General features: G+C 44.2%; 3 protein-coding genes across 3 annotated transcripts; 1 reads left to right on the top strand and 2 right to left on the bottom strand.

Moving 5' to 3' along the window:
* Positions 1–2,972: 2,972 nt before the first annotated feature.
* On the bottom strand, positions 2,973–3,593 carry CCR75_004639 (uncharacterized protein; the record flags this gene model as incomplete). Its single annotated transcript, XM_067962725.1, has 1 exon — positions 2,973–3,593. The coding sequence occupies one exon, from the start codon at positions 3,591–3,593 to the stop codon at positions 2,973–2,975; it is 621 nt and encodes a 206-aa protein (XP_067820542.1).
* Positions 3,594–3,685: 92 nt separating this feature from the next.
* CCR75_004640 (uncharacterized protein) lies at positions 3,686–5,680 on the bottom strand (the record flags this gene model as incomplete). The annotated part of the gene is made up of 1 exon (XM_067962726.1): positions 3,686–5,680. The coding sequence occupies one exon, from the start codon at positions 5,678–5,680 to the stop codon at positions 3,686–3,688; it is 1,995 nt and encodes a 664-aa protein (XP_067820797.1).
* A 149-nt stretch (positions 5,681–5,829) lies between these two features.
* Positions 5,830–6,444, top strand: CCR75_004641 (uncharacterized protein; the record flags this gene model as incomplete). Its single annotated transcript, XM_067962727.1, has 2 exons — positions 5,830–6,164; positions 6,235–6,444. The coding sequence occupies 2 exons, from the start codon at positions 5,830–5,832 to the stop codon at positions 6,326–6,328; spliced, it is 429 nt and encodes a 142-aa protein (XP_067820796.1). The 3' UTR covers positions 6,329–6,444.
* Between the last annotated feature and the right edge of the window lie 13,725 nt (positions 6,445–20,169).

Below are 20,169 nucleotides of genomic sequence, written 5' to 3'. Positions count from 1 at the left end.
ATCGCTTATTGCTCGAAAAGCGAGGTCTCTCGCTTTCGACGTAAGAAAGGTCCATGGGTTCTGGACCTCCTAACTCGTGTCGTCTTGGAGGACGATATGATGACGAACTAGCTTGAGCCTGTCTCAAGCTAAAGTCCTCCTGTTCCGCAACGGATATTGCTTCTTCAAGCGTATCCAGTTCCAAGCGGAACAGGTGGGTCTTTACGGGACCATCCGTAAGACCTTGCATGAACACCGTAATCAACGTGTGTTCATGAACTGGGTTATTTGTTATACAACTCGCTAAGAGTCGTATGTGCTGGGCATATGCGTGAACATCACGCTTGCCTTGCTTGAGTTTCAGAAGCTCTGAACGAGCTCTGAACTCAGCCCTTGGTGGCTCAAACGTCTGTTTGAGCCGGGCTTTAAAATCCTCTAGCGACCGAAAGGCGTTTGGGTCGCGCAACTTAAGGCCCAATGCGGAAGTTTTGGCACAACCTGCCAAATTTATTGAGCGAATGCGACTTGCATTTTCTCGTCGACGATGTGACGTGCCCTTATGGCGTCGTCCAACTCGACAAACCATCTCAAGAGGGAGTCTTCTTCGACTCCCCTATACTTAGAGATGTCAATCTTTAAGGTTTTGGGACGACGCGTTAGCGTCATCCCAGGTACACGGGTCTGTACCTGTTGTAACCTCAACAATTCTGCTTGTTGAGAGCCTTGCTGATTCAGCAAGGCTACCTTCTCCTTCATCTCGTCAAATTCATGTTGTATGAACTTGGCTATGGCTTAATGGAAGGCATCTCTGTCCAAATTCGACAGCATTACCAAGATTGCATCATTTCCTACGGTCGAACTCATTCGTTCGACCGCACTCCTTTCTATGTCACTTAGAAAGGAGTAGCTTTCACGGGATACGTGATCCGTATTCCCACTATCATCTAACAGGTCCGTGTTAGATGGAGGAAATGTGGTCCTTGGACGGACTACAAAGTGATAACAGGTGTAACGGGGCACTACGACTTGTACAATATCAGTACAAGTCCACTTCGCACTGCTTCAGTTGCGAGTGGTGCCTTACGTTATTTCACGTGCACTAGTACGTGCAGAGGAAGACTTCTCTTTAAGCTAACTAGCTTAAAAGGGTAAAATGGAAACTGTATTTATATAATTAAGTGTCTCTTGTCCCATCTTTGAAAATGCTAACTTAATTATAATCGAATACTAAACATGTAAATGAATTCTTATCTCTATCTTATTTGTAACTCTCTCTTTGATTACTCCTACAGCCGATTAGTCTGCGGAATAAATAGGTATAATGGTCTATATCTATTTATGGATAAGAATTCTGAGTATTACTATATAAAGTAATATCCTCCAAATATTATCTACCTTTTAGGTAATACATTAATTAACAACCTTTGTGTTAATTTCATGTAACGATACACCCCGTGACACTTTCATCTTCTGTGAAAAGCAGCATTCAGTTAGGTTTAATGATATTTATTCGCAAGCAATTCCTGACAAATCTTGTTTGGTCACATCTACGGCTGCTACCACGGCTTTAAGAGCCTCCTCGAAGCTGTTCTGCGCGCGCCATGTAGTCTTCAACATGCTTCATGATAGTTTCTTTAAAAGTAAGGGTTTTCTCGTCTGTGCGGTGTGTTGTGCATTGCGCACGTCAGATGTCGCTCCCTATGCAGGAAAGTACATTTCAACGCACATTTTCACGCCGCCATAAAGTGCTCTAGCGCCCTTTTATAAAATCAAAAGGTTTTGTGAGCTGTGATTGGTTAGATCAATTGTATATGGCCGTTATTGTTTTGTATGTGGCCATAGCGGCTGCCTTTAAGTAATTACGACTTTTACAATGTCGGTGATAAAAATAATGGAAAAGTACCAAAATACCCCTGACAAATGCAGAAAAGACGAAAATACCCCTATACTTTTATAAATGACCAAAATGCCCCTGGCTATAGCCTATATATATATATACACGGAAAACCGTTGCGCACAGCATAATCACATCACTATACCTCACCGCCGCGCCCCTACCTCACTTCTTCTCCACGCCAATTATGGCGGAACATCAGCTTACCGTTGAAACGGAGTTTGCAAATGGGAAAAGCTACCGCGAAGCAGTCAAAGCGACTGCCATCGCTGAACGGTTCGAACTCACGGTGATCAAAAGTGACAAACGACGCTTCACAGTGGCTTGCGTGCAAGAAGGTTGCTCCTGGAGGCTGCACGCTGCAAAACTAGCCGACGCAGCAACGTTCACCATCAGGAGTCTGCGAGACGAACACTCTTGTCAAGGTGTGACTCACATTGGCCACCAACAGGCATTAATTTCTTGGGTTGCGAGCGAAGTCGAGGCCCGGTTGTGTGACAACACCCAGAAAGGCATCTCGAAAGAGTAGTTTAGGCATTCCGCCGATTTCCAAAAGGGGTTTCCAGTTGCTTTAGAAGGAGACCGTTGATAAGCTCGTGGATTGTAGAAGCAGAAAGGACGGCCTTCCAGTTGCCTTGGCGGTCTTTACAGCGAGCGTAGTAGCCGCGTTCCGGCTCGCAGGCCAGTATGACGTTGTGCTTCAGAAAAACACTGCGGGAGACTGAATAATTGTCTTTTTTTTTGAACGAGAAAGACTCGTCAAAGTGATGTGATTATGCTGTGCGCAACGGTGTTCCGTGTATATCTATATATATATCGGCTAAAGCCAGGGGCATTTTGGTCATTTATGAAAAAGTACAGGGGTATTTCCGTCTTTTCTGCATTTTGTCAGGGGTATTTGGTACTTCTCCCTAAAAATAATGAGCCACTTCAACGATTTAGATCCTCGTGTACGAATGCATGAATGCGTTTAAAGTTAACTACTGGTCTGATCACCCCGACAGCAATTCAATAGAATTTTTTTTTCTACAACTTAAAAAGCATAAAAATCTATAAAAATCAATTCAGATAGCTTAGCGATAAATGACCCTCTTTGGTCTTAGATGACGGCACGGTACGTGACGTAGCGTCCAGCAGTCTCGGAGGGGCGAATAATTTTGACCACCTGACCACGGTTCATGCCGTAGTAGCGTGCAATGGGGTCTGTAACCTGCATACGTGGCAACTGAGAGTCACGGATCCGGTAGCGCTTCAGTAGCGCTGCCTTTTCATCTCGACCAAGTACACGATGCACCGGCACAAGCGTGTGCTCTGTAATATCAACAAGCAGCTCAGTCTCTTTAAAGTGTTCAATCTTGTAGCGGGGTGCCATCTCATTTAGCGCCTGACGAGCGAATGGTGTGATCCCTTCCTGTACTACAAGAATGGCCTTCGTGACATTCTCGTCCTTCATACGATTGCAGTAATTTCGAATGGGTTTAACCCCGACTTTTGTATCCTCAGGGAAAAAGACAAATAAATTGTCGCTCGGATCATCAATCTTTTCCACAAGAATCGTCATCATCTCACGGGTCGGATTCTCCCCAAATTGTGATTGAAACGCCTCGGGCGTCATAACCAGCTCGTTTTCACTAACAATGTAGCCACGATTGTGCAGCATTTTTACCGTTGTCTTTCGCACGCGATACAGGCGAGAGGCCTCGGGGGTTAGCTCCGACATGGCTCCAATCGAATGATATTATGAGCCAGTCAAAGCGACGGGAACCAGAAGATAGACACATCTACTATGATTGGTCAAAATGGAATTACGGTCTATTGCGAGTAGGTTAGAGTAACGTGTACCCAAGTTGTAGGAACGGTATCAAAGGCACCAACACTAGATACAATGGGCATACTGTCCGTTATAACTTTTTCAATGGCTCGCAACACATTTAAGCGACGAGTACAATCAATTACCAATTGTGGTGCGTTTGGAAATACGTACGAGACACCATTAGCTTGTATCAGATCCCATATAGTCAATGGCTTGCAATTGCGAAGGTTTTGAACCGTCGCATGAGTAGCGGATAGCACTTTGGATATCACCTTCCAAGGTCCAAATTCGTAGATTTCGCCACCTACAATGGGAAATTGAAAGGCCACGTATGGTATTCGAGGAAAAAAGTGGCTGCGAAAAATGATCAGGTGTTTGTCCTTGGTCAAGAACGACCGATTACCCTTTTTCAGTGTGACCCACGACCCCATTTCAGCATCTTTGTTCTTATGCTCGGCCTTCCCAGCAGGATTAACTTTCAAGCGCTGCACTTTTACGATAAGCTCGCGTAAAGGTTTCTCGCGAACCATGCTATTGCCCATCATCGCGTGGCAAATGTGGCGAAAGACTTCCTTCCATACGAAAAATGGCTGGTCCATCAATAACGCGCAATCGATCCATACAGCCACTTGACTTTCTCCAACGGACCTCATAATGGAAGCAAGTACCTGCGACTCCACGACCTCGGCACACTGAGATGACTCGGCTCCAAGAGCGGACAAATTATTGAGAACTCCATCGCCATACATGTCGCGAAGTAGGGGTACCAAATGATTGCGAAGCTTTCCGCGTGTACTCCATTTCGGGGTGGTATCTTTAAAATACGGCACACCGTACCGATGGGCATACTCAAAGATGACGTCTTTCTCGACATCCAGCAGCGGACGCCAAATCCGTACCCCATTTACGATACTACTCGTCTGCATACCACTTAAATTCAAAAGGCTTAGTCCTTTCATCATGTTTGAAATGACATTCTCCTGCACATCGCCACGATGGTGTCCAAAACACATGCCTGGAATCTTATACTTCTCCATCACGTCTGCGTACATTGCATATCGAATCTCTCGGGAGATTTTTTCATAGTCATCACGTCGAGTCGTCGCGCGCTTGACTTCATCAATTCGACGGGCATAAAAGACCATTTCAAATCGCTCACACCAGTGCTGGACGTAGTGACTCTCAGCGTCACTTTCGGTACGGTTTCCATAATTGAGATGTACGGCTACGACTGTATAATTTCCATGTTTCGCTTTTAATTTGTGCATCAAATACGCAACCACCATGGAATCCACCCCTCCAGATAAGGAGACAGCTAAATGCGTGTGCTCGCATGCTCTCATCTGGTTCAAGTACTCGTCCATAATACGATAAAGTCGATTTTTAGGCATATCACTCTCATCTGTCTCGAAAAAGCCTCGCTCTAAAATATCCATGTCGGACAATTCGTCTAATAATTTACTTTCTCGTAAATGTTGCAGTCTCCCGGTCGTTGTGCGTCGAAACTTTTCTAATAAATCGCCGTGTTGCATGTGCAATTGACGCTTTGCTTCAATCGCTTCAAGCACGTATTGAAGCCGTTCAGGAGTCGGCGAGTGGCGCAGCGGCATCAACGCGAACACGAAGTGTGGCATGGGCAGCTCTTTATGCCAGCAATTCGGCAGTAACGTTTGCTCTACGATTGAAACAGCATGGATATCATTACGTGCAATTTGTGCTTGATTATATGCGGAGTTACGATCCCGATACACATGGCGCGAGAATTGATCGAGAACCAGAATTAGCGCTACGCAAGTGTTCGGACTCTCGTCGCGCCAATTCTCAAGCTTTCCATCCTCCGCTTGCGTCAATAATGCACGAAATCGCGCTGCAACTTCAATGTCTGTATTCATCTGATTGTCTGAGCCGTCTGAGGGGAACCACTTGCAGCGGTACGTCTCCGCTTGGTCGCCGTCGAACCAATAGCGGAGCACGTCATACGCCTCGTGCGTCATTTTTGACGAGTATAAGTTTTGACCAATGCTTAAGAAGTGTTTCTTACGGTTGACTTTAACGTAAATAGCAACTTAAACAGCATTAAGTTGCTTTATTAAGTTGCTTACGTTTAAGTTTCTCATTAGCAACATCTTAATTCTATCCGCCAATGTCGCCCGAGTCGGCAGTCGCGCTGCAACGCTATAGCGCCTTTGTGGAAGAGACTCTACGCCCACAACTTAAGCAGACGCTGGCGAATCGTGATGCGCTTGCTCTTGAAGTACAGGAATACCAAGAACTGCAAGAGCTGCTTGAAGAATTGTCCCATAACGATAACAAAAAGACGCTGCACACGTTACTTGACGTGGGCGAGCGTTTTTATGTGCGTGCTAAAGTCCCAGATACATCGCTGGTAACCGTGGACATTGGATTAAACTTTCACGTTGAAATGACGGTTCTAGAGGCCCAGCAATTCGTGCAAAATCATTTGATTCACTTAACAGGGTACACGAACATGTAGCTAACAACATTCTCGAAAAAGGTATTCATACACTTGTATATAATATGTCTGCAGGAAACGAAATAAGTGGCAGAAAAAAGCTCGCGAAGTATCAGAACATGTGAATGTCGTCATCTCAAGTATTCAACAGCTTGCAGCCTTACAATGAGCTCCTTGATAAGGGTATCTATCGGTCTATTAGAAACATTAAAAATTGTGAGTTTTCGATCTGCAATTTAAAGTTGAATTCTAAAAAAATGGTATATGTTTATCATTTGCATCCTCGTTAAAATCGCAAACGTAAAATCTTGCACAGAGTTTATTATTGGACCAGCACTACATGTGAGCTTCATCACATTCTTCTGACGTATGCACACTATATAACACTGGTTTCAAGCTCCTTCAATATTCAACAGATGTGGTAACGAACCTTCAACATTCAACAGATGTGGTAACGAATCTGTTAGGAGCGGTGCGGAATTTCGCACCGAGTTATTTTAATGACGCCTTCGTTTATAGCGGAGCCATGCACGCAAAAGCCGGGCGTTGAAGTTCACCATACCAACGTCCGAAAGGTTCTTACACTTATGCGCAAGCAAAAGTTGTATGCAAGTCTCAAGAAGTGTATAATCCGACGTTCGCTTTATGGTGATGAATCCAGTCATGCCACATGCCCTGGATTCTGAAAATATCAAGGCTATCACCGACTGGCCTGTGTCAGTTGATGTAAATGGACATCATGATGTTTTGGCTTTAAGGCGTCTTACATAAATTCTCGTGCAATTGTGCCGGAATGGCCCTACATCTATCTTGCTTCTTAAAGAGAAATCTAAATGGTCATAAAATGCTAATTGTCCGCGTTCCTTTGAGAGTATTGATTGGACCAAGCTTTTTTAAGGCGACTCCAACATTGGCGATTGCGAACCAATACTGAACATTTTATGTGGTCTGTGACGCCAGCGAAATTGCAATCGGCTGTGTGTGAATGCAGCCTTATCTTCTTAATAATGTATTCTCTAGAAGAGACGATCAACATAAGGCTATAGCCGAGTTCATACAACATATATTCGACGGGGTTCAACAAAATGCAGATGTGTTAATGCAGCAGCATTTACATGCTGCTAGCGGCCGACGCTTTTACGTAAGGACTTTATCGAATGCACGGATGTGTTCCCGGATTCGGTACGTGTTAATTTCTAAGAATAAAGGCAGTCGACACGAAGTTAACCTGACACACCAGGATCGAAATACTGTATAATGAAGCAGGCAGTGGCCATTACCTCGTGAACAAGCATTAGCAATCGACCAGCGAGGGAGTCGACCTCTACCCGTTGCTCGCTGAATTTCTGTGTGCGTAAAGCAATATGAGGGCGAACGCGTTTAATTAATTGAACGCTGCAACGGTACCGGCACAAACGTGGATACCACGAATAGACGTAATCATTGACGGTATGTCGAAAAGTACCATCTTTTTGTCAATGGATCTGATGGATGGATTTATCAGATCCTAAAGTGTAAAGAGGATATTTCGTTAAAACAGCAGTAAGTACCCCAAGCGGAATAATACGGTAGTGGCTAGTTATGCTACAGAAGCTTAGTAATGCCCCTTCAACATTCAACAGATGTGGTAACGAATCTGTTAGGAGCGGTGCGGAATTTCGCACCGAGTTATTTTAATGACGCCTACGTTTATAGCGGAGCCATGAACGCAAAAGCCGGGCGTTGAAGTTCACCATACCAACGTCCGAAAGGTTCTTACACTTATGCGCAAGCATAAGTTTTACGCAAGTCTCAAGAAGTGTATATTCGCCGCAAGTAAACACCACTTCTTGGGTGCATCGTGGGTACGCCATGATCCGAAAAAGATTAAGGCAATCACCGACTGGCCAATGCCAGTCGATGTAAAAGGACTTCGAAACTTCATCGGCTTAGCGGCGGAATTACAAAGGTATTCCCGCAATTATGCCGAAATGACAGTACATATATCTTCATTGTTGGAGAGAATTTTAAGGTGGCCATGGAAGGCTGATTGTCAGCTTTTCTTTGAGGGTATCTAGCAAAGCTTGAGGCAATCGCCAATCCTGGCGATTGTGAACCAATACTGAACATTTTATGTGGTCTGTGACGCCAGCGAAATTGCAATCGGCTGTGTGTGAATGCAGCCTTATCTTCTTGATAATGTATTCTCTAGAAGAGACGATCAACATAATGCTATAGCCGAGTTCATACAACATATATTCGACGGGGTTCAACAAAATGCAGATGTGTTAAGGCAGCAGCATTTACATGCTGCTAGCGGCCGACGCTTTTACGTAAGGACTTTATCGAATGCACGGACGTGTTCCCGGATTCGGTACGTGTTAATTTCTAAGAATAAAGGCAGTCGACACGAAGTAAACCTGACACACCAGGATCGAAATACTGTATAATGAAGCAGGCAGTGGCCATTACCTCGTGAACAAGCATTAGCAATCGACCAGCGAGGGAGTCGACCTCTACACGTTGCTCTCTGAATTTCTGTGTGCGTAAAGCAATATGAGGGCGAACGCGTTTCATTAATTGGAGCTGCAACGGTAGCGGCACAAACGTCGATACCACGAATAGACGTAATCATTGACGGTATGTCGAAAAGTACCATCTTTTTGTCAATGGATCTGATGGATGGATTTATCAGATCCTAAAGTGTAAAGAGGATATTTCGTTAAAACAGCAGTAAGTACCCCAAGCGGAATAATACGGGAGTGGCTAGTTATGCTACAGAAGCTTAGTAATGCCCCTTCAACATTCAACCGATGTGGTAACGAATCTGTTAGGAGCGGTGCGGAATTTCGCACCGAGTTATTTTAATGACGCCTTCGTTTATAGCGGAGCCATGAATACAAAAGCCGGACGTTGAAGTACACCATACCAACGTCCGAAAGGTTCTTACACTTATGCGCAAGCTTAAGTTGTATGCAAATCTCAAGAAGTGTATAATTGCTGCAAGCGAAATACCACTACTTAGGTCAGTACGGTGTACGGCTGGATTCTGAAAATATCAAGGCTATCACCGGCTGGCCTGTGTCAGTTGATGTAAATGGACATCATAATGTTTTGGCTTTAAGGCGTCTTACATAAATTCTCGTGCAATTGTGCCGGAATGGCCCTACATCTATCTTGCTTCTTAAAGAGAAATCGAAATGGTCATAAAATGCTAATTGTCCGCGTTCCTTTAAGAGTATTGGTTGGACCAAGCTTTTTAAGGCGACTCCAACGTTGGCGATTGCGAACCAATACTGAACATTTTATGTGGCCTGTGACGCCAGCGAAATTGCAATCGGCTTTGTGTGAATGCAGCCTTATCTTCTTGATAAGCTCGTCTAACGTCGTCTTGTCGAAATTGTATCGATTTATTGAAGATCGATACAAAACACACAATGGATTACTGCACTACACAGCCATTTCTGGCGTTAAATGCAGACCAAACGGCCACCGGCATGTTCTTTGCGGAAGACTCGACCCTTCTCGGTAGTTTGCTTGTAGTTTTCTTTATTTCTTCTTGAAAAAAATATTTGTTATTCCTCTTATAGGAAATGATATTGAAATTCCGGCCACTGGTGCTCGTAAGTTTGATACAGACGGCGCACAGCGCGTCGTCTGCTATCAGTCACGACAGCTTTAACCAGCTGGGCGAAATTATCTAGTGCTGGTGAAAGAACTCCTTGCCATGAAATATGCACTGGCTAAGTTTAAAGTCAATCTCTCGGGAGATAGACCTTATATCGTATATACGGACCATGCGTCTCTACGCACGGCCGTAAACAGTCCACACCTCTCGCAAAGAATGGCAAGATGGTTGTCTTTCTTCGCGGAGTATAACTTCTCCGTGGATTATAAACCAGGACGACTTATTGTCATTGCTGATGTCATTTCGCGTCGGCCCGATTCGGAGCTGGCAACGCAAATCAACAGTGAGCATAAGGCCACTGTTAAAACAATAAGTTATTCGTCGTTCAGATTACTTAACGACGTAAGAAGAGCATGTCAAGAAGAGAAGGCTCTTTTAGTTATGATGGACCGTTTCAGAAAGTTCAGCACATTATCATGAAAAGATGGTCGAAATGAAATCGAAATTTAACAGATCGATACACAATACGCAATGGTTTACTGTATTATTCAGCCATTGCTGGCGACAAACCCCGTGTCGTCATCCCGACCATAATGATTTTAGTAAGTCGCGATTTGTTATGGTTTCGCTAGTATGAATTTGTCTGCATAAGCATAGGCACTTGCGAAGTTGGTCAACGCGTAAAGCCTGGTGCTCCACCCCGAGCTCCGTTACACCCGCTGCCTTTCTGACACAGTGCTAGGAGTCCGTATGTAGGGACTTCGTCTTCGGATTCGTCGAAGACGCACACAAAAGTATACTGATAAATCTTGTGTTTGTTGATGTAATCAGCAAGAAGGTACAGCTTGTTGCAGTCCCGGATTCGATCACAACCGGAGGCTATGCTCGTGTTATTATTGACACGACATTTCGACCTCAATAAGTAAACCGTGAACTGGTTTCGGATCGAGACCCCCGTCTTACGGCGGAATTTTAATAATCTGTGTTCAAAGCACTTAGACACATTTGATATTATAAACTACTGACCATCCAAAAAGAGATGGTCAGACTGAAGTGCAAATCGTGTCATCGAAAAAATAGTTCACGGCAAGAGCGGTGACCTTCATAATTTCGATGAGAGAAAGGGCAGGCGCAAAGCGTGAGTTCTCTTCACAAAGCAAATTGCGTATGATCAACAAAGGTATCTTAGTTAGTGGCAAGAATTCGCTCCAACTCTTAATCCAATGAACGTATGCGTTCTACCACGATTGCTGTCGTGAACGCTGTTGCTGCTACTGCCTAAAACCTCCTCTGCGTTCACCTGCAACAGTTGAAGCAGCTTCTGTCGGAAAGGAGTCCCGATGTTGACAAGAAGGAGTCTGGGGCTGGAGAGGTAAGTGGGGAAGACCGGGTTGGGCCGATGGGGTGGACGCTGGGGCGGTGGCTGGGGCTGATAAATCACTCTTCATGCATCAAACAGCAAAGAAATATGCCATCCCATTTATTACTTAATGTGTAACGGGGCACATTTCACTAAAATTGGAAAGAACTAGTTACCTTACACTGATTACAGTGTTGGTGAGGTGCCTTGAAACTCCACGTACACAAGAATATAGAGGAAGGTTTCTATTAAGCTAAGGGTCTTTAGCTTAAAGGTCTAGTCTAAGTCTTTAAAATAGAGAAAAAGTAAAACTGCTTTAAATTATTTAGTTTTCCACGTCGTAATCTTCTACCTACTACTGAACCTTTTATATTGATATCAAACTGAGTATGGCACCTCCTTGCGCACCGAACGACCGTGTCTTGTAACGATTGGCGGGGTTGATTTAGGCTCAAATTAACCAATCAATACAGTTAATGTCTTATTACATCAATACTACCAAATTTGGTATTATTGGAACTATTTCATCAAAATTGAAAAAGATAATAATTTTATAATTTATGTATATTTCCTCTGAAGAAAATACTAATTGTTATTCCTTCTGTAGGAAACAATACTTTTGTAACGGGACCCCCTAGTTACATCACCCCCCCCCCTTGACCAACAGTCACTATAGTAAATGATGTAGGGTGAAAGGAAAAATTATCATGCCTTTCCCTGCAATTAGCGTTATTGGTTTTAATAAAATTACCGATTTCATTTGCATTATTGATATTAATCAAAATTCCGATTTTATTTGCATTACTTATTTTGACCAAACACAACATGGCGACAAATAAGTTGTGCGCGTGGGCCGGGAGGCCGCTAAGCTGGCAGCTGCTCGGATCAGTGTAGCTTTCAGTGAGGCAAATGTCTCAGTTGACCCTAATGCGTCTACCGCGGTGAATAAGTCACCTCCTACTCCAATTGTAGGTGACTGGACCAAGTCACCTGCATCACCCAGGGCCGAGTCCATTAAACCTTTGGTGTGTAACGTGACAACCAGAGAGGTGATGACGTGGTTGTTCAACTCGTCGGACCTCTTTGGTAGGGTGTAATTATCAGATGACTCCGTGGGCGATGACCACTCTGGTGACGTTAGTATGCGTCACCACAACCTAAGTGGTCGTGGGAGAAAGAATGCTGCTGATGGTGCTAGGTTGCATCATTAGGAAAGGAGTGATTCAAGGAATCGCTTAAAGGGCCAAGTTAGCGCTAAAAAATGAGACAACAGGAGAGGGATCACAATACGTTGCGATGTTCTCCTGTTAAGAGGCCTTGATTACCTCTAAGGGACATCTCATTCGTAGGTCTGGAATGACTAACGCTCAATATCTTATTCCGTTATTCAACTCATCCAGGCTTCACAAAACTGGTGAGGATGAAACGGAATTCTTCATTTATGCCTTTTTTAAGCATCGATGGTACACTTGCAAACGGGCAAAGGATGTCAAACCTTTGTTCCAAGCTTGGACAGCCTTTGTACAGAATGTACAATAAATAGGCCGTGAGGTCTGGCTTGACAAGCTATATGCTTTCCGTGAACGGTTTGAGAAACGGATCGATGTCGGTGCACGCTATAAAATGCACCGTTTGTCTAGAGAGGCAGGGATGCCTTGCCTCTCGTGGGGGGGGACTCATGTCCATATTGTTTTAAGGGTGCAGGTCATGCCCCTAAGGAAGCATATTCCCTTAAAGATCCTCATTGGAGGACGCTCATTTCTTACGAGATGTGTCAAGGGATTGAGAACCTCCAATCCTTTCACGAGCGCGAAATGCCCCTGTTCTCTGATGGACCTTCTGTCGAAGTGGATGAGTCTCGTCGTACTGCAAGACGAGACCCGGAACGTCCAACATCAATTGGGAGCGAGGTTCCTAACTATCATGCGAGGGTGGATACTCTCGCCAACGAACGAGATAACTCGTTCGGACCCCTTTTACCTCACGGCTATTCGAGAGGCGTTTGACAAGAAAACGCTTCTCACCATTCGAATCCGTCAATGAATTTGGAGGGGGGGGAAAGACTGGGTTCGCCGCGTTTGACGAACTCGAATCGACATCGTGACTTGGATCACACCCTTTATTATTTAAAAAAGAATCTTGTTCACAAGAGATCTCGTCGCCTCGAGTTTGCGGTGATGGTTGATATGCATCCCGTGATCAGTTGAAAGACTGTGCGCTGGTTGCGACTGAACAGCTGGCGAACGAAATGACACTTTTAAAACGAGCTGGTGACAGCGCGTCAGGAGATCTCTCCCTTGGAGGAAATACTTGATTGTCTGGATCGTGAGAATTAGACTCTGTTCCAAGACCATAAGACTTTGGCTTGGGGCCATCAGGCTTCGACGGATGCCCTTGGCCGTTTCGGTGTAATCCGGAACGGGAAAGCCTCGCACTAATAGTACGGGCGGAGACTTCCAACATAAAACGTAGGATGCTTGTGTATACAACGACGCAGCTCGATCGTGTACGCATTGCCTTGGCGATGTAGTACCGTCGTATACTACAGTCAAACTTGGTACCATTGTGCAGTGATGCTGACTCACAATGTACCGTCACTATATAGATATCATTGCATAGAATAGCTGGCTTAACTCTTAGTGAGCTACTGTACTGCACAATCGTCACTATATACATTGGTAGTCTTACCGTAGACTGTAGGAGTAGGTCATTAACATTAAATGAACGTATGTTTGCTCGCCCATTTTTGTCAGAGATCCGTTTCTGTCGGTCCACCGCATAAGCGATGGAATCCTGTATGAAACAGACCACTGCTTCTGTAGTCAGCAGGAAACCTCCTGCTGACTCCGTTTTATTTATGTTTTAGTGCGACCAGTTCGCACTGCGGAGATGTTAATCTCCTCATTCTTGAGAGTGTTATCGTTTTTCATTGATAATTTTGCTTTCGATGCTGAGACTTTCGGCAACTTTATCAAAGTCAGTAATTGCATTATAGCTGTTACTGAGTTTGTCTACTACAAGGTTAATTAAATCAACATTCGTAACCTTCGCATTGACCTTAGGACCAATGCGTGATGAGCAAGAGCTAGAAGATACTTTGCTCGAGCGATTCTCCCCTCCCCTTGAAAAGGAGTTTACTCTCGAAGAGAGTAGGTATACGTGGGTGGCGTCAGCCATTCACGAAAAACGGTGGATGCTTGTAAAAGTATGCACTGAATTGTTGATGGCAAATTCTACCATCGGCAAGAACTCGCTCCAACTCTTAAAAGAGAGGTTGTATCCGCGAAGATCTTCGAGAATACGATTTGCACGCTCCGTCTGACCATCTGCTTTAGGATGATCAGAAGTGGACGGTTTTAACTGTGTTCCAAGTGATTTGTACACTGCTTACCTAAATTCCGCCGTGAATCTTGGGTCATGATCTGAGACCAGTTAAGCGGGAACCCATGGAGTCGAAATATCGCGTCAACAAAGACACGAGCACAACCTTTGGCTGTGATCAACTCCGGGACGGCAGCAAGATGTATTATCTTGCTGAAACGATCACCAAGAACAAGAATACCATTATTCTTGTGGGTGTCTCTAATCCGAAAACGAAGTTCATAGATACGGACTGCCAACATTCTGCCAGAACAGGCAGAGGTTGTATAACGGAGCACGAAATGAAGCACTGGGCTTTACCCGTTGACAAACTTCACAAGCACGTATATGCGTGCAGGAGAACTCATACTAGCGTGACCAGTAGACGTCTGGACTAATCGTGAGATGAGTCTTCTCACGTCCACGATAACCACTTATTGATGCATCGTGACACTCATACATGATGCGTAAACGCAGATCATTATGGGTGGAAATGACGACACGAGGTGTGTCGCCAGCAATTGCGTGTGGTGTATCGATCAATTTAAGATCGATACAATTTCGACAATCCTTTTAAGGATTCTTGGGATTGGTTTATAAGGTAACCCATGAACCCTTTAAAAGCCTAATCTTCTTGATAAGCTCTTCTTATATCGTCGAGTAATGTTGACGACGGAAACTTATTGTTGCAACAGTGGCCCAATGCTCACTGTTTATTTGCGCAGTTACAGCCGGCTCAAGCATCAGCGACGACGTTAAGTCGTCCTGGTCTATACTCCACAGCGAAGTTATACTCCGCGAAGAAAGACAATCTTCTCGCCATTCTTTGCGAGAAATGTGGACTGTTAACGGCCGTCCGTAGAGTTGCATGGTCCGTAAATACAATGAATGGTCTATCACCCAAGAGAATGACTTTAAACTTAGCCAGTGCAAATTTCTATGGGAAGGAGTTCCTTGTTATGCACTTGGCAGTGTTGTTCAGCAGGTTAAAGCTGACGCGATGATAACATGCGACGGCTCTGCGCCGTCTGTGTCGTGTTGCATTAATGCACAGTCGATTGCGAAATACCAGGTGTCACAGACCACATGAAATGGTCGGCCTTGGTCCGTTATCGACAGGATTGGCGATAGCATCAAGCTTTCATTGATACCCTCAAAGGAACGCTGACAATTAGCGTTCCATGATCAATTGACATTTTTCTTTAACAAAGAAGAAATATGTACTGTCATTTCAATATAATTGCGTGAGTACTTGTGCAGGTACGCCGCTAAGCAGGGGGATTTTTGATGTCGGTGACATGAACTGGCACAGACCAATCGGTGATCGCCTTGATCTTTTTCGGATCCGGACGTCCACCGTGTTTACCCGCAATGAACCGAAGAAGTGGTATTTCGCTTGCACCCAAAATATACACTTCTTGAGATTTGCATACGACTTGTCCTTGCATAAATGTAAGAGCCTTTTGGACGTGAGTACGATGTGATTCAAGGTCCGACTTTCCGTTTTTGGCTCTACTATGAGCGAAGACATCATTTAAATTACTCGGAGCGAAATCCCGCACCGACCTTAACAGATTGGTTTTACATCTGTTGAATGTCGCAGAAGGTCTATTAAGTTCCTGTGGCATGACTAGCTACTTCCATAGCATACCGCTTGGGGTGTTTACTGCTGTGAACGAGATATCCTGTTCACGCATAAGGATCTCATAGAATCCATCCATCCACCAGATTGACGAAAAGATACTACTCTTGGCATGCAATCTACAGACCGATGGTCTAAAGAACGTGTTAATCGCGTCAGTGAAGACTATCTACGCTATGTGTGCCGAAACGTCAAAGCGCTAGAGCTTAATGCTCCAAGTAGTAGAGTTTGCGTTAAGTAACGCTGTCCATGCTTTTACGTGCTTCTACAGGCTTGCTCAACGCAATCGATCTCACGCACCAACGCGTTCCGTTGACGATATCACTACGTGTTCAGGGCGTGGTAGGTGAGAATTATTCGATAGGATTGCTGATACCAGCCTGTTACCGTTCCGAAAACAAGTATACGAGTTTTTTGCAACGCGATTCAGTGTCTTAAAACATGTACGTGACACAATCTCTCTCTCTCTCTCTCTCTGATAGCCAAGACAACAGAAAGACCGACGTCGGTAGCTTAGGGGTTACGGGGTCGGGGCGACTGTGATTGTTAAGCAGCCTCCTATCTGAACAGTGCCTGGGTGGGTGACGGGTCTAACATGAACGGAAACCCCGGCTAGTACCACTCCTGGGTCCGGCGCCGGGAGGTGTACTGGACGACCCGGGAGTTGGGTAGGGAGCCGCTACGTCGTGTCGCATAGCGTGACACGATACGTAAACTGCCTTGTCTCGGGCCCGGACCCGAAAAGTCCCAAAGTTACTGTGGGCACAACCCGGGGGGCGGCTGGAACTTGAAAATACCAAGACAACAGAAAGAACAAGCAAATGCCAAAGGCAGAAGTTGTTATTGATTATTATGCGGTTCGAGACCGAGTTATATAAAGCGCAAACAATCTACCTATAATCTCGTTTCTACGGTATTTAAGACCAAGTGAGGCCCGCGCTTTATGGGACCATTTAAGGTCGTGGCCAAGAAGGGCATAGCTTACACGCTGAGCCTTCCTCGCAAGCTGCGTGCTCACCCAGTGTTATTCGTCAGCTTAAGCTTAAGCCATATCGGGATCCTTCTCTAAGAAAAACTCTTTGAAGTTTGAGGTACTTCTTCGGCAAGATTGCCCGTACGCCGTTGGGCGCCGCGCTAGGGTCAACTTGCGCTTAACGACCCTTCCCATCAATAGAAGTGGGAAGAAATGGATCTTTAGCCTCAGTGCGGTTTCGATTTATGGTTGCATGGGCAGCTAAAGCGGCCACATTGTTAATGCGAAAAAAACGAAGTCACGGATGGTATACTGCCATCTGTACTGCATCATATCATCGCACCAGTTTTACCTTCGCCGCCGTATGACTGGCGTGCTGGCTAGACCTATCCTCATTTTGAGGCAGATATGCCAGACACTACTGACCTTTGGCCTTAAGCTTTACCAACTCGCATAGAAGCTTTCGTTTCAAAGAACATTAGCCACATCCGCAGACTCTCTCATAGACCAGATGTTGCGGAGACGTATGTGCCGGATGGACCCATTTCTCAAACGAAGCATCATTTTTGCTTTTTGATTTGTTAAGAAACAAGACGATCGCAATCTTCCTCATTGAGATCACCGAGGTCCCATGGGTCTGAACACGCAAACGCATCAAATATCGACGTCGCGTCATTACCTTTGGTGTAAGGTATCGCTTATGAAGAGCGTCGTGAGCAGCGAGCTCCTCCGGTTAGTGAGCCGTTGTTGTGGTACATACTTTATGGATAAAAAACTTTTATTCTTTTCGGGATAGTTAATTATCAAAATCCCATTTATTATATATAACACATGTGGCAGTACAGGTGAGCAAAATCAATTTTAATTTAGTTAGGGTAAGGTTTTGGAGTTTAATTGTAAATAAAGTTCAGTTTTCCTTTTGATCTTACAGCGTCTAGTGTCTTTCTAAGGCTTGCGCATTGATCTAATCTCACTTAAGGAGCGAGGTTGTTCCGCTACGCTGACGTACAGAAGAAGATTTAAAGTAGCCTAGAAGTCTTAGCTACTACAGGTCATACTAAAGCCTTAATTTAAAGAAAAAGTAAAATTGTATCAATATATAAAGTTTGTACGTAACGTTCTTCTATCTACTGACTCTAAAATATAAATATCAGACTATGTGTAGCGCCTCCTTGCGCAAGATTAAGCTACACCATTGGGATGTAGACACAGCACCAAAGGCTTATCGAAAGTTATCGCCTTGATGGTTTTTGAGATTCTTATTCGCCCAATACTTCGTCTCCCCGAAATGCCGGCTTGGAAGCTCCAATAAGCGATTGTCGCGATTGTTCGTAAATTACGCCGTTCCAAAACTTTTGTTCGTCCCTGCGCAGCAGCTCTAATACCACCAGTAAATTGCTTTAAACTGACAGGAGAGTTTGCCAATTGTTGCCACAAAAGCTGTCGCTCATGCAAATGCGCCGATGACCGGGATGCAGGAAGTAAAGAGTTTATTTTTTATTCCATCGGTGCAAACTTCGATGTCGGAGACTTGGACAAGATGCTGTCTAAAAAGCAAGAGAACGCCTTCGTGCAGCCTAATATTAGAAGCTACAGCTTCAAGATTAGAAATATGACACCATGATGCTATCGTCCCTTTCGTGCGCAAACAATTCTCTTTTGCTGCAAAAATAGGTCAAGAAGCTCTTAAGCGCACCAGATTCCAACGGGTGAGTACTGGTTAAGCCGGCCCTTTACTAAGCACACTTGAATTTCGCAGCGTCCCTCTTATTGAGGGAACAAAAAACCTATCAAGCTAGTGCGAGTTTGCAAGGGAGTCATTTTTTATCGGATTGATTATTACTAGGGAGCCGGTATAGCCACACACCCCTTTTAATATTATCCTCCTTCCGTCTGTATTAAATAAAAATGTCATTTAAAAATATTCTCATTGTATGTTTTATTCAATTGCACCTAGAACTCAACAATGATTCCTTTGGAATCGTCTTTAGATCGCCTTTTTGGCCTTTGAAACATCAATCCCCCCTGAATTACATTAGGAAATCGTTATGGCAATACACCCTAATTATCTACATGAGAGTAATGTAATGGGTGTAACTGCCCCTCCCTTGGGAACGTGTATTAGTTTGGCGATGCTTAATGTACTGTTTTTAAAAGGTGAGAAAAATCTAAGAGCGCCTGCACTTGCTTAGCAAGCCATAAAAAAGCGAAAAGAAAGGGCAGGAAATCGAGCACGAGGGAGAAGTTGAGCTGTGAATAAGCGACAAGGGTCGGTGGTGCGTTCTTGCGCATTCATGTTGCTAGTCTTCATAGGTCAAGCTAAGGATAATTTTATTTTTACATACTTCTACCAACTTTTGCGGAAGTACATGCTTACCATTCAAATTGGTGCGTCTTAGTGCTCTTTTGGTTGTACCCACCATGAGCGCAAGCAAGCCACAAGTCCCTAGTGTCTGTTTTTATCGGTTTTCGCTCGTAATTACTTTGTTGAAAATCATTTAACTATTCAACAAAACAATTCTGCACGTATTGCTAAGCCTTTTTGCAGGCATTTCGAGCTACTGAAGCTGGGTAGGCCTGCATAAAAAGTGTGTTTCTTGTTATCAACAAGTTGCTACCATTTCGCTACTCTCATACATACAGAGGTAGATAATTAAGGCGTGTGGCTATATCGGTTCCCAAATGTAGTTTAGAGGGGATTGTACCAAAGTCGAAAAGGGGATGTCTTAAAGAATAATTGGTAATTTTGCGATAAAGCGGAAAAATGAAGATGCTTTTTGGTGTCGTTTTGATCTGTACTTTTTAATTTGATAATACAAACGGGCGGGGGGGGCGAAACCAAAAGGGGTATATGGCTATATTGGCTCCAATTGTTTAGTATAAACTTAATTGTGGGGTGTCGTTAAGGTGGCGTCAACATTTCCCTAATTTTACACTTCGTTATATTTTCCTATTATAGGAAATAACATTAATTATTCCTCTGATTGATAATAAAACCGTTACACTAAAATCGAAGCAGTTTCACCGAAAGTTGCGTCGTTACATTGATAATAATCTCTAATTGTGCT

The sequence above is a fragment of the Bremia lactucae genome, linkage group LG12, assembly GCF_004359215.1.
Source record: "Bremia lactucae strain SF5 linkage group LG12, whole genome shotgun sequence".
NCBI lineage: Eukaryota > Oomycota > Peronosporomycetes > Peronosporales > Peronosporaceae > Bremia > Bremia lactucae.
Note: the sequence above shows the minus strand (reverse complement) of the source record. Positions and strands in the feature narration are given on the sequence as shown.